Source organism: Euprymna scolopes, chromosome 37, assembly GCF_053919585.1.
Source record: "Euprymna scolopes isolate OS-2025 chromosome 37, ASM5391958v1, whole genome shotgun sequence".
NCBI classification, from domain to species: domain Eukaryota; kingdom Metazoa; phylum Mollusca; class Cephalopoda; order Sepiida; family Sepiolidae; genus Euprymna; species Euprymna scolopes.
The window spans coordinates 10,569,054-10,582,097 of NC_136518.1; the positions used below are offsets into that span (position 1 = coordinate 10,569,054).

The 13,044-nt window shown below is 32.1% G+C and overlaps 1 protein-coding gene across 1 annotated transcript in view; it reads left to right on the forward strand.

Moving 5' to 3' along the window:
• The first annotated feature begins 7,819 nt into the window (after positions 1–7,819).
• Positions 7,820–13,044, forward strand: part of LOC145261080 (uncharacterized) — a 70,306-nt gene continuing 65,081 nt past the window's right edge. Inside the window, exon 1 of the mRNA XM_080119259.1 lies at positions 7,820–8,757. Within this exon, the coding sequence (XP_079975385.1) occupies positions 7,919–8,757 (839 nt within the window). The 5' untranslated portion in view covers positions 7,820–7,918. The remainder of the gene's footprint in view (positions 8,758–13,044) is intronic.

Consider the following 13,044-nt stretch of genomic DNA (forward strand, 5'->3'; position numbering starts at 1 on the left):
AACCAATCAAGAGCTAGCATTTTCTAAAGTCCGTTTGCAGATTAGTTTTAATGACAAAATTTTTTTTTTTTAAATCACAAAATAATTTCAATAATACAAAAAGTGGAAAATAAACAGATATTAAGTTTGTTAAGATTAACTAGATTTTGATAAATATTTTTGTACAAATTATAATGTGTAATAGATGAATCCGGAATTGTATTTGTGCGGTGCTGTTTCCTTGTCCGTCAACTTCCTCTTTCGTACACTCGGCCTTCCTAAAGCAGGCCTGGTCAAAAAGTTTCATTTATATGCTAATGTCAGAGCTATTGGTTATTGGTTATCTCACGCATACACGACATTTCGAACGTAGTAATGAGTGGTACTTTCTCTCGTAAAATATTTTATCTTTGATTTTGTTTGTAATGTATATATAAATAGGTACGCGCAAAATGAATAGCCGATGCTCAAAATGTAAAAACATTTTGACCCCTCCCTTTACTTAAAAATTTACCAAAAATCAGGAAATAAACCAATTTTAATGAAATTTTCAGTATTTATCAAATAATGATCAGGGAATATAATGAACCCATTAAGTATATTTAAATCTAGTAATTGTCTGTATTTTTTTTTCGAGACTCCTAACAAACGGTTCCTCAGTTCTATACAAAACACCTGATGAAGGCCGGAGGGCAAAACGGCCGAAACGTTGTGACAATAGCAACCAAGATGAGGAAGTCAGTCCGACAATGTCAATCAATATTTAAATCTTAGTCCAAATGTATTATTTTAAAAAAAAAAAAAAAAAAGCACCTTTACGAAAGTTATGATTTTCAGTAGTGAAAAAAAAAATGAATGAATTTATCTTGGCGCTTATGTCAACCGATCATTAAATCTAAGGGAGATAACCAGCATAGACATAGTAAAAATAAACATATTTTGCAAGAAATAATTTAGGACGCTGAAAAAATCAGTAGAACAATGAAAAATAAAAATTAAAAATTAAAAAAAAAGGATTATACAAATACTATACCTGCAATCGCCGGGGGAAGTTGAAGTAAGTCCCGGAAATTTCAACAAAAAGAAAACAAGTTAATCAACGAACTTTGAATATAACAATGTTAAGAAACAAAATAAACTTATTAATTAACGTATTACACAAAACAAAAGTAAACAACCTGTTAGAATGAAACGATGTTAATTAATCAACAACAAAAAATAAATAAACTTGTTAATTAATGGAAATGAGAAATCGGGTTTGTACACATAGATTCGAAAAAGTTGTCAAAAAACAAATATATAACAAATAAATGTTATCAAAGGCAAGATAAGTTACTTTTCTACCAAACTGGATATATTTTTCGTGTTTTTATTCAATTTAACATGTTTATTCAGCTCGAAAAACATACAGTGTTTAGCAGTATCAGAATTTTTGTAGGAATTTTTGACACCCCTAACACGAAACTGCGAATACAATATAAAAATCTCGGAATTTCTCTGTTAAAAGTGGGTTATTTATTTTCTTTATGGATTATACTTCCAAAATAAACTATTACAGTTGTTTTAAAAGTAATAGAAATATTTTTTTTTTAAACAGTAATGAATTTTCCGAACTCAATATTTTTCAATTTTTAAACTTTAAAAATCTATCAAAATTTTTCTATTGATTCTATTTTTACGATATTTTCAGGGTCAACGTGAAATTTTATGTTCTTTCCAATAAATCGAATATAATATTTTAGACAAACGTTTTTTTTTTTTAATTCACGAACCCCCCCCCCCCATCCCAATTTTTAAGTGTCTATTAAAAAGTAAATAATTAATTTAGTCACCCGAAAGTAAATAATTAATTTACTCACAAATTGAAGAGAAATGGTCAATACATAATATATTCAAATTTAAAAAAAAAAAACATAGTGTTCTTTTAGAATTTTACCTGTGAAGTTTGAAGTTTAAAACCTTTTTTTTTAACCACGTTATTTGTTTTTTCTTTTTTTTTTTTTTTTTTAATGGAACCTTGGTCCTTGCTCCTTTAATTGAATTTTCGAATACATCGGCGATGTATTCGAAAATTCAAAATGGCGCCCGACTCTCTCTTTAACACGGTAAGTTCGGGAAAAGGTGTTATAAATAATAAACTAGACAAAATACTGTTAGAAATTCGCTCAATATATGTTACCGTGACATAACTTGACATATATTCGGTGGTTTTTTAATAGAAATTTGTCTAGTTTATTATTTCTAACACCTTTTCCCAAACTTAACGTGTTAAAGAGAGAGTCGGGCGCCATTTTGAATTTTCCAATACACTTCATGTTTTTCGAGCTGAATAAACATGTTACATTGAATAAAAACACAAAAAATATATCCAGTTTAGTAGAAAAGTAAGTTATCTTGCCTTTGATAACATTTATTTGTTATATATTTGTTTTTTGACAACTTTTTTGAATCTATGTGTACAGTAATACAAACCCGAGAAATCATATCACATATTGCTCCCTAATGGCAATAATTATACAGGGGAATACTTCTCTCTTACCATCCTTTCAAACAAAGTTTATTCAATTTTTCTTGTGAATTAATTAACATCGTTACATTGTAACAGTTTACTTTTGTTTTTTGTAATACGTTAATTAATAAGTTTACTTAGTTACTTACCATTGTTATATTTTAAGTTTGTTGATTAACTTCGCTAACTTGTTTCCTTTCCATAAACTGCTTCAGCAATTTCTGGAACTCGGCTACAGTAATCGTGTAATCATTTTTTTTTTTTTTTTTATTTAACATTCTTTCATTGTTCAACTGATTATTTCAGCGTCCCAAATTATATCTTGCAAAATATGCTTATTTTTGCTACGTCTATATTGGTTATCTCCCTTAGATCTGATGATCCGTTGACATAAGCGCCTTTATTTTTGCTTTTTTTTTATGAAACCAAACCATCGTAAATTGTAACAATAAAAAAAAGAATGAATGGCGCTTCTACACTATTGGGACGAAATTTCGGAAATCGTAATACTGAATTTCACATTAAAACGTAATCTAGGTATTCTTCATATTTTTAAGATGATTATATCCAAAAAATTATGAAAATCGATAAGGTAGAAAATTATTTATTAAAGAAAATAAAAAAATAGAATCTGATGAAATCGATCCTAAGACGCAGGAGAGTTCAAAAGGGAGGTAATTTTCTGTTTCGATTAAAATAGATGGCGGCAATTTTTTACCAGCTAACACGATTAACATCGTTTTTTTTTTTAATGATTCAGTAATATGCGGGTAATTCTGACTGCATTTGGAAGCTACCATTGTAACTTATTAGAATTGACAATAAAAATCAGTTGAAAGCATTGTTTTTTTATCTGAAAGCTCTACTTATCGACTACAAAATCTCGTCCCAATAGTGTAGAAGCGCCAAATTAATTTTTTTCAGGAACATTATGAAAAAAGCCCCTAAAGTCCGTATTAATGAATTCAATATAACTCGAAAAAAATTTCTCAAACTATCGATATTATCATTTGTTTTTTTTTACATGGAGTTCACCACTTATCAAGGCCCAATGGCCACTCGGGGATAAGGGTTATTGTGTGTACAGTAATCAATGGGATAGTGTAGCAATAGTATTGGAGAATTGATAAGCTGTCATTACTTAGGGGGGGGGCGGTTCATCAGGAATTTGTTTGTGTTAGACTTGAAGACATCCAGGTTGAAGTCGGGAGGGAAACAGGCAAGCGGAACAGAATTCCACAGGCGTGCAGTTCAAAGAAAGAAGCTTTGTTCATGGAATCTACGTTTTGATTTAGGCACAGATAAAGAGTGGGGAAAATTATTGACGGTGGTTTCAGCTAATCGGGTGTTTTTTGAAAAAGATTGGCGAGGGGGAGACCAGAGAATGGAGCTCAGATGAGCACTTGCCATGGAAATAACGATAGAACAACAACAGGCTTGGTACGTCTCTTCTGTTGGAAAGAGGTTGCAGGGTAGAGAAAAGGGCATCCCCCACTAAGTTACAAAGTCTATTTTGTGCTCTGTCAAGGCAGGATAGGCTGTTTTTAGCAGCTCCCACCCAAATGTGGCAGCAGTACTCCATCTTTGGATGTACTTGACTCTTATATAGATAGATTATTGAATGAAGCATCGTTTTAATATTTTCATACAAAAAATTATAATTGTAGGAAATATTCCTTCTTTTCTTTTTTTTCAAATTACATGTTTTGCGTAATTTTTATACATATGATTCTAATATTTTCCTTACTTGAATGAACATCAAACTTTCGGCGTAGCACAATTTTATATAATCAGGAAAAGTAAAAAAATAAAAATTTAATTTAGATGTAAGAACACAGAAAAATAATTAAATTTAAAAAAATGGTAAAAATTATATAAACGTTCATGACAGAATATATAGATGCATGGCTGGTGTAAAAAAAAAAAAAAGAAGAAGAAAACCAGCACTCCCTACCTCCCTCCAACTAGTTGACATCATTTTCAGACAGCGTTTTGACTTTTTTAAAAAAAAATTTATTACATTTTCACCCCAAACAAGGCACATTGCCACTTTGGTGTAGGGGGCTACTATCAGGGACATAGGCATCAGGGATACTGTGTAGGGAGTTGGGCAGCAAGATGTCGATTCACGTTGCACTTGAACTTCTGCATGTCAGTACAGTTGGGGAAGTAGGGAGCCGACAGGGAATTCCAAAGTCTAGCTGTCCTGGGGAAGAAACTATTGGAGTAGAAGGCTCTCTTACATCTAGGGATCTCTACTGTGAAGGGGTGGGATTTAGCTGCTTGTCATGTTTGTCGAGGGTATTTACGTCGAGGGGGCACAAGTGCTTGCAGTTCATCAGAGCATTTACCGTTAAATATTTGTAGAAAAGGCAGAGGGATGCAACATTTTGTCGATGGGACAAGGGCTGAAGTTTAGATGACAGTTCAGGACCTATCAGATTGGCGACTCTCTTTTGAACCTTGTCTAGGAGCGAGAAATTAGCAGCAGATGCACCAGCCCAAATATGACAACAATACTCCATGAGCGAATAGTGGCCTTATAGAGGTATAGGATACTTTCGGGCGTTAGTATCTTTCTAGCACGGTAGAGAGAACCTACCTTCTTCGCAGCGGTCCTGGCAATACTCTCAATGTAATTGTTCCAACTCATGTTTCCTGAGAGCATTAGGCCAAGGAGTTTAAAGGATGTACTTTCAGATAAAGAGTCATTGGCCATTGCTATTGGTGGTAGAGAAGGTTTCTTGTAATTATTGAACGAAACGAGTTTAGTCTTGGCAGCATTGAATGTGACCAACCATTTTTGTCCCCATTCCACTACAGATCGGACGTCATCCTCTAGTGTTTCTGATATTTTGGACTTCTGTAGAATCCACACAGATGACTTTGTTTTTGCTTAAGCGAAGCTAGAATCTCTCATTTGGGGGGGGGGCTAATTAAGCTATTTTTTGCACAAACAAGTTGTTTTTTATTATTATTTAATTCAATATCTTAGGACTGCGCTTCTACAGAATTGGGACAAGATTTCGTAGTCGGTAAATGAAGTTTTCAGATAAAAATCAATTGTTTCAACTAATTTTTTTTTCAATTCAAATAAATTACAATGGTAGCTTCCAAATTATGCAATCGAAATTACCTGAATATTACTGAATTATAAAACAAAACAACTTTAATTGTGTTAGTAGGTGAAAAATTGCCACCATCTTGTTTAATTCGAAATGGAAAATTACCTCCCTTTTGAACTCTCCTGTGTATTACGATCACTTTCCTCAAATTCTATTTTTTTAATTTTCTTTAATAAATAATTTTCTACCTTATCGATTTTCATAATTTTTGGATATAATCATCTTAAAAATATAAGGAATATGTAGATAGCATTGTTTTCGTATGAAATTCAGTATTACGATTTCCGAAATTTCGTCCCAATAGTGTAGAAGCGTCCTTAGAACTTTACTAATTATCTTTAATTCACAGAAAACTAATATTTACCTTCCAAAGGATTTTTTCAATGAATTTATTGAACTTCAAAATTTAGCTGAATTTTTCAGCTTCCGAATGTCGTTGTGAAAACATTTTTTATTATAACTTTTTTTTTGTTTTTACGTGTGTAAATATTTTTTTTCTTTTGGAAATTAACTTTAGGCTCTAATCTTTCAAATACAATAAAAAAAAAAAAAAGTAGCCGGAAACCTACAAAAAAAAAATGTGATAAACTGGCTTTTTATTCTGCCATTATTGCCCTACCCCTTCCCCCAAAAAAGTAAACGATACTTTTTTTTTTTTTTACAAAGGAGTCACCACTTATCAAAGCCCGGAGGCCACTCGAGGATAAGGATTAATGAGTCTATAGTGGTTAAGGGGACCATGTCAGTCATCGTTAGTAGCGGAAATTTGGTAATTGGGTTACTTAAGGGAATGGCTCATCAAGAATTTGTTCACATTGGACTTCAAAACAACCATTTTTCCATTTCAATAGATAAGCATCCTTAGTAAGTATGCGAGTTAAAACAAAATAACAGGAAATTTTGAGAAAAAATTTAATTTAAAAAATGAACCCTCACTAAAATTTATACATTACAATCTGGTATTTATTTTTTATTTTTTTGTGTAATTATTCAAGAAATTCAATTCTACTCAATTTCAAGGGAGATAAGCTTGATTCATTCTTTTTAACGAGAGATGGTTAAAAAAAAGAAGGGAATTAACATGTCTATTTCAAATGACGCTTTCAATTCTCTTCCTTGAAATTGAAAATGATGACATCTTTCCACTCTTTATCTGTGCCTAAATCAAAACGTGGATTCCATAAACAAAGCTTCTTTCTTAGAACTGCACGCCTGTGGAACTCTGTTCCGTCTGCCTGCTTCCGACCTGACTACAACTTGGATGTCTTCAAGTCCGTTAACAAATTCCTAATGAACCGCCCCCTTAAGTAAACACTTCATCAAATCTCCACACTAATGTACTGTACTTGCAATAACCCTTATCCCTGAGTGGCTTCCGGGCCTTGATAAGTGGTGACCACCGTGTAAAAAAAAAAAAATATTGTAGTCAGTTGGAAAGCAAGAAAACGGAAGAGAGTTCCACAGGCATGCAGTTCTAAGAAAGAAGCTTTGTTCATGGAATCTACGTTTAGGTTTAGGCACAGATAACGAGTGGGGGAAATTATTGAGTGTTTTCAACTAGACAAGTGTTTTTCGTGAAAGTCAGTGCTGACTTTGTTGATATATTAGCATTGCTTGACTTTATATATAAATATGTAAAAGAAAAAAATGTTTTCACAATAAAAATAATGAACGGATTTTAGCCTCTAAAATCCATGCGGTAGCGTCATTTTTATTGGCTTTTAACGCAGAAACAATACAACTTTTCTTTTTAAATTAATTCTTGTTTTTCTTTATAATTCATATTGAATAAAGTTCAGTTTGAGTATAAATCGTGTTCCTCATTATTCTCCTTTTAAAGAAATTTTTATAAAAATTTCTAATACTTTTTTTAATCTCATTCATTATCGACAGTCTGTTTAACAGCTCTTGCTTGTATGACGTAATTTTTCACTTAACAGGCCTGCTTTTACGGAGGTTGTGTTGTAGACTCGTTGACATGCGAAACGAAAAAGTAAAATCAACCAATCAACAGCAAGCATTTTTTACAGCCCGGCTGCAAATTATTTAGAATTAAAAAATAATACGTAAAAAAAATTGCATTGTCATAAAGAGAAAAAAATAAAATAACAATGAATGGTTTTTAATGGTAATATAATTTTAATAAATAATTTTGTCCGAATTTTAATGTCCAATAGAAAAGTCCGGAATCGATTTTGTGCGGTCCTGTTCCTTGGTCATTCGGCTTCGACCCCTTTCCCCGCCATGCGATTGTCGACTCGTTGACAGGCGAAACTAAGAAGAATGCCGAGTTTTTTAATAGAAAATGACTAAATTTCTGTACGTGCTGGTCGTTATCCTGTCAGCACTTGTAACGGTTTGGTGCTCGTTTAGTTGGACTGTGTGTCTAGCCGTTTTTCTGGGATTTACTTTGTTATTATTATTATTATTCCAACGGCAAGTTCGGGCCCGACACGAAACAAATTGGTTTGCCGATATTTATAATTTCACTTTATTAAGGACAAAACTACACAAAGAAAATAACAGTATAGTAGATACGGTGGACAATAACTCCTACAAGGATCACAGATACCTAAAAGGGACAAGCAGCGTAAATAGTAGTAGAAATCGCGACCAGACTGAGTCCGAAGACGAGGACGAAGAAGATATTCCAGCGTCGGGTTCGAGACTTGTTACAATAATGTCCAATCTTGAGAAAAGTCTTACCAACAACCGGTTCATGTCGTCTTTGCTATCGATATTCAACAGAGACTCTAATACCGAAAATGATCGCCCATTCTCACTTCCAAGAAGACACAACAACAAAGAAAGAAAAACCGGACGAAATAACCGTAGACGATTTGCCGTTGGTGTTGACGATGCTGATGATGGAGCGACCTCGCACATGTCACCGACGTCGAGTTTCAGGATCTCCACTAGTCCAAGGGTTGTCGGATCACCCCGGGGAAGGATTAATACCGGCTATTACGAAAGCAGCCGGACGGCCGTCTCCGGGAGAAGTGACGACAATCTGTCTTCCTTCCCAATGAGTACTCGCCCCCAAACAAGAAGGTTTGCCAAAAGTCCTGGCACCCCATTATCATCATCATTGACAACATCTCCTCTTCCACGTTTTCACAGAACTGCATGTGAATCTCCGGACAGGTAAGTAAAAATAAATAAAATTAATAAATCGGCACTTCTACAGAATACGGATCGTGCTGAAATAGTAACGTTATTATCCAGAACAGCATTCTTAACATAGTGAGGGGAAGGACTTTCGTAACTATTATGTACTTTCACCTAACAATAAACCAGATACTGTAAAAAGTGAATATCACGGGAACAATCCCGGCATTTATTACTGTAGACAACGAAAACGAGTGGATGTTGGCGAGATTGCCCCCCCCCCTCTTAATTCTATAATTTTCACTTTTAATATTTTTTATAACTTTTCACGTGGTGGGTGGGTCAGGTTTCAATTAGAACGTTGTACTAAATTGTGTTCTGACCTCTAACTTCCGGTGACATGAGAGAGTTGCCATTATTTTTTCATTGTGGTCACAAATTTCGTGTTCAATATAGTACACCGTTATAATTGAAAACTGAACACACATGTGAAAAATTATTAAAAAAATTTTTTTTTTTAATTTTTTGTAGTGCAGAGAGTGATCCGCCGACTAGCACCCAAGTACCAAATTTTTAAATCGTATTTCCAAGTTTAATTAAAGTTTTATGTTTTTTTTGTTTTTTTTATTCAATTGAAAGGTTGAAGTATAGAATAGGTACAAAACACCCTCCCCATGTTAAGAATGGCTTTTTAAATAATAACGTTATTTACGTCCGGATCGGATCACTGCACTAGTGCACTTGCACTAGTACCGGTACTTGTACAGCTTCATCAAGACATTAAAAAATGAAAATATCGAAAAAGTTTAAATTGTACGTATCCGTTATGGAATGAAGTTCTCCGAAAAAAAATTCACTTAATTTCATTAAGTAGTTTGTTTTTTTTTATAGCGAAAAAACAATTTATGATACCGAGCAAAAGGTTCGATTTTTAGGAAAAAAGCTAGTATTAAAGATGGGGAGGGAGTGTCGGTGCTTTAACTGGATTTATCTCCCCCTGGCGTTTCTAAAATTCAAACCAAAATTTAAAACAAATCCAAGACGTCCGCCTTCAACGTGCTCTCATAAAAACGTGTTTTTCTGCTGTAAAAAAGAAAAAAAAAAAACTATTCGATCAAATTAAGTGAAATTTTGGTACTCTTGCATAATTTGACCCGAATTCTCGTGAATTCCTGTCAAGCATGGATCGGGCAAGACCAGCAATTATCGGTGTCAGCCGAGTGTCGTAACAAAAAATACAAATGCAAAAGATCAAAAATAACAACAAAAAAAAACCTACCTTGAAAAATTAAAATATATTTATTTCATTTTTTAGTATTTAATTTTTTGGGGGTATTTTTTTAGATTAGGTCCACCTGAGCCACCTCCACAATTTTCTTTTAAATAACAACTTTTAAAAGTGTTCGACTATGCTGACTACGAAAATTGCATTGAAATTTTGCAGAAATAATTAGTTATCGAGATATAAAAGTTGTATTATGCATTGTATTTTTTGGCGGCCATCTTTTTTTTACGCGCGTGCAATATCAGTCAGAGATGAGTAGATTTTTTTATGGCGCGTCCGCGCGCGTAGAAATGGCCACCAAAGAATACAATGCATAATATAACTTTTTATATTTCGATAACTACTTATTTCTGCAAAATTTCAATGCGATTTTCGTATTCAGCATAGTCGAACACCTATAACAGTCGTCATTTAAAAGAAAATTGTTGAGGTGGACCTAATCTGAATATTTACCCTTTTTTCAAAATATTTATCAACAGAAAGTTTTTTTTTTTTTTTGTTTTTTTTTTTTTTTTTTTCTTTCTCCAAGAAAAATTTTTTTAACCATATAATTGTTAGGTGTAAGGGTATTATTATACAAACACCGTGACAGCGAATTCCAATTAGTAAAATCTTTTACGTAGTATTCTGTTACGTTTCGGTGTGCTGAACACGAATCTGAAAACTGGGTTAGGGTTAGGGTACATTTTTTTCTACTAATTCGCTGTCACGGTATTTGTATAAATTTACCGGTGTAAGTACAATTTTATTTTTTTTTTTTTTTTTTGTAACCGTATTTTTTTTTTTTTTCTTGTTTTTGTTTTTATTTTCAAGACTTGTTGTTTAGTCAAGTTCTTTTGGTGGCACTGTCCATTTGTACATCTCCAGGAGAAACCATCTTTTACATACGATTTGTGTTTACAATTGTTGCAATGCTGCACCTCATTTTGGGGGAACATTGTCTGCATCGATGTTTTCATTTCTTTTTCTAACATGTATAGATTGATTTTCTTGCCTGTCATTTTTCTGTTTGGCGAGTTTGAAAATATATTAGTCAGTTTTTCTTTCTTTTTTTTTTTTTTTTTAGTCGCTTTCTTCCAATTCGAATGTCGTCTGCTTCCATTTAGATAGCGCTTTTTCTTTGCCTAATCAAATTTCAATTAAAAAATAAAAAACTAATCAGAAAACAAAAAAAAATCATCCCCATGCCCCTTAATATCACCTTAAAAATTACTAAAAACATAACAGAAAAAAATTTAAATAAATAAAATAAAAAGTTGAGTTAGCGTTTCAACATTTGAACAACGCTTGGCTGACACCGATGATTGTGCCGGTCTCGCCTGGACGGGAATTTACGAGAATTCGGGTCAAATTATGCAAGAGTACCAAATTTTTTTTTTGGAGATTTTCAGTTCAAAGCGGATACATACAATATAACCTTTTTTCGATATTTTCATTTTTTAATGTCTTGATTAAACTGTACAAGTGCCAATTTTTTTTTTTTTATAATCTGAAACTTAGGTCTGTAATCGGTGATATTAACAGGAAAAAAGAGTTTAAAAAAAAAAAAAAAACAAATTGTGGAATTAAGGGGAGAGCAATCTCGCCAACGTCCGCCTCAAAACGGGGGGGGGGGGAAGGTAAATTTTTACTTTCCACCTTAACAATTACCTTTTAAATGACGACTTTGGTAGGTTTTCGAGTACGCTGAAAACGAATATCGCACTAAAATTTTCTGCAAACGCTTAGTTTCTCAGATATTAAATGTAATTCCTTATGTTATCAGTGGTGGCCATTTCTGTACGCGCAAGTGTGCGCATATTTTTTAAAGATTAATTTAGGTGCTAGTGCACTTATTGATCCATGCTATTTTTTGAATGTAAAGTTTTATAAAATTGTGAGGCAAGCTTCTTCAGGGCTAGGTGCATCAAAAAGTGGCAATTAAAAATGATCAGAACTTTAATAATTCAACTTACTATTTTTCGAAGCTTATAACTACTTGAAAAATGTAATTCAACCCCTATTTTTTTTATTTTTTTATTTATTTATTTTTTTTTCAATTAAAGGAGCAAAGACCAAATTTGAAAAAAAAAATAACAGGTTTAATTGCAAATTATGCAATATTTGTTTTTTTTAAAGCGCTTTTCTTAAAAAAAATATAAAGAAAATTAACATATTTTGACTTGCTTATAAATATATATATATATATATATATATATATATAAATGCCAAAAATCACTTACTTAAAAAAAAATATACTATTAAATGGGTAATTCCATTCTTCATTGTTAAGAATTTATCCATATTTATATTTTAAATTACATGTATTTTTTAAATAAAAGGATTTTTTAAAATGAGGGTCGTAAAAAATGGCATTTTCGCAACGTGTTTTGCGCAAAGCTTTAAAGAGCTGCTGCTGCTGCTGCTAAAATGAAATTTATGAAATATGGATTCGTCTAAGGAACATAATGTCTCTTTTTTTTTTTTATTGCATGTGTTAAGCAAAATTAGTATTTTTCATCCTCCATAGTTGAAAAGGAAACGCACATTCACTTATAATTTTTTCCCATAGAACAAAAAATCTGCTTCATCGATTTTTAAATTCTTTTTAATGAAATACACGAGTTTTTGATTGATATATTTTAATACTTCTTTATCGACTAAATTTTTTTTTTTTTTTTTTTTATATCTAAAAAAAAAAAAAAGAAAACATTCAATGAAATAGAAAAAGTTGCTGTCAGCATCTGCTATTTACTTGACGATATAAGCATAAAATGAGCTTTCATTAAAAAAAAAAATCAACATGGTTTTTTTTTTGGTTTTTTTTAAAAAAAGGTTTTACACTTTGGACTTTACAGGTAAATTTCAAAAAAACTATTTTTTTGTTTGTTTGTTTTAAATTAGAATATTTTCTTTATTATATTGATCTTTTATCTTCAATTTGTGATATATAAAACTTTGGCACATAAATTATTAAAATTTTAATAGACATTTCAAAATGGGGGGGGGTAAATTTGAAAAAAACGTTTCTCTAAAATATTATATTTAGTTTATTGGAA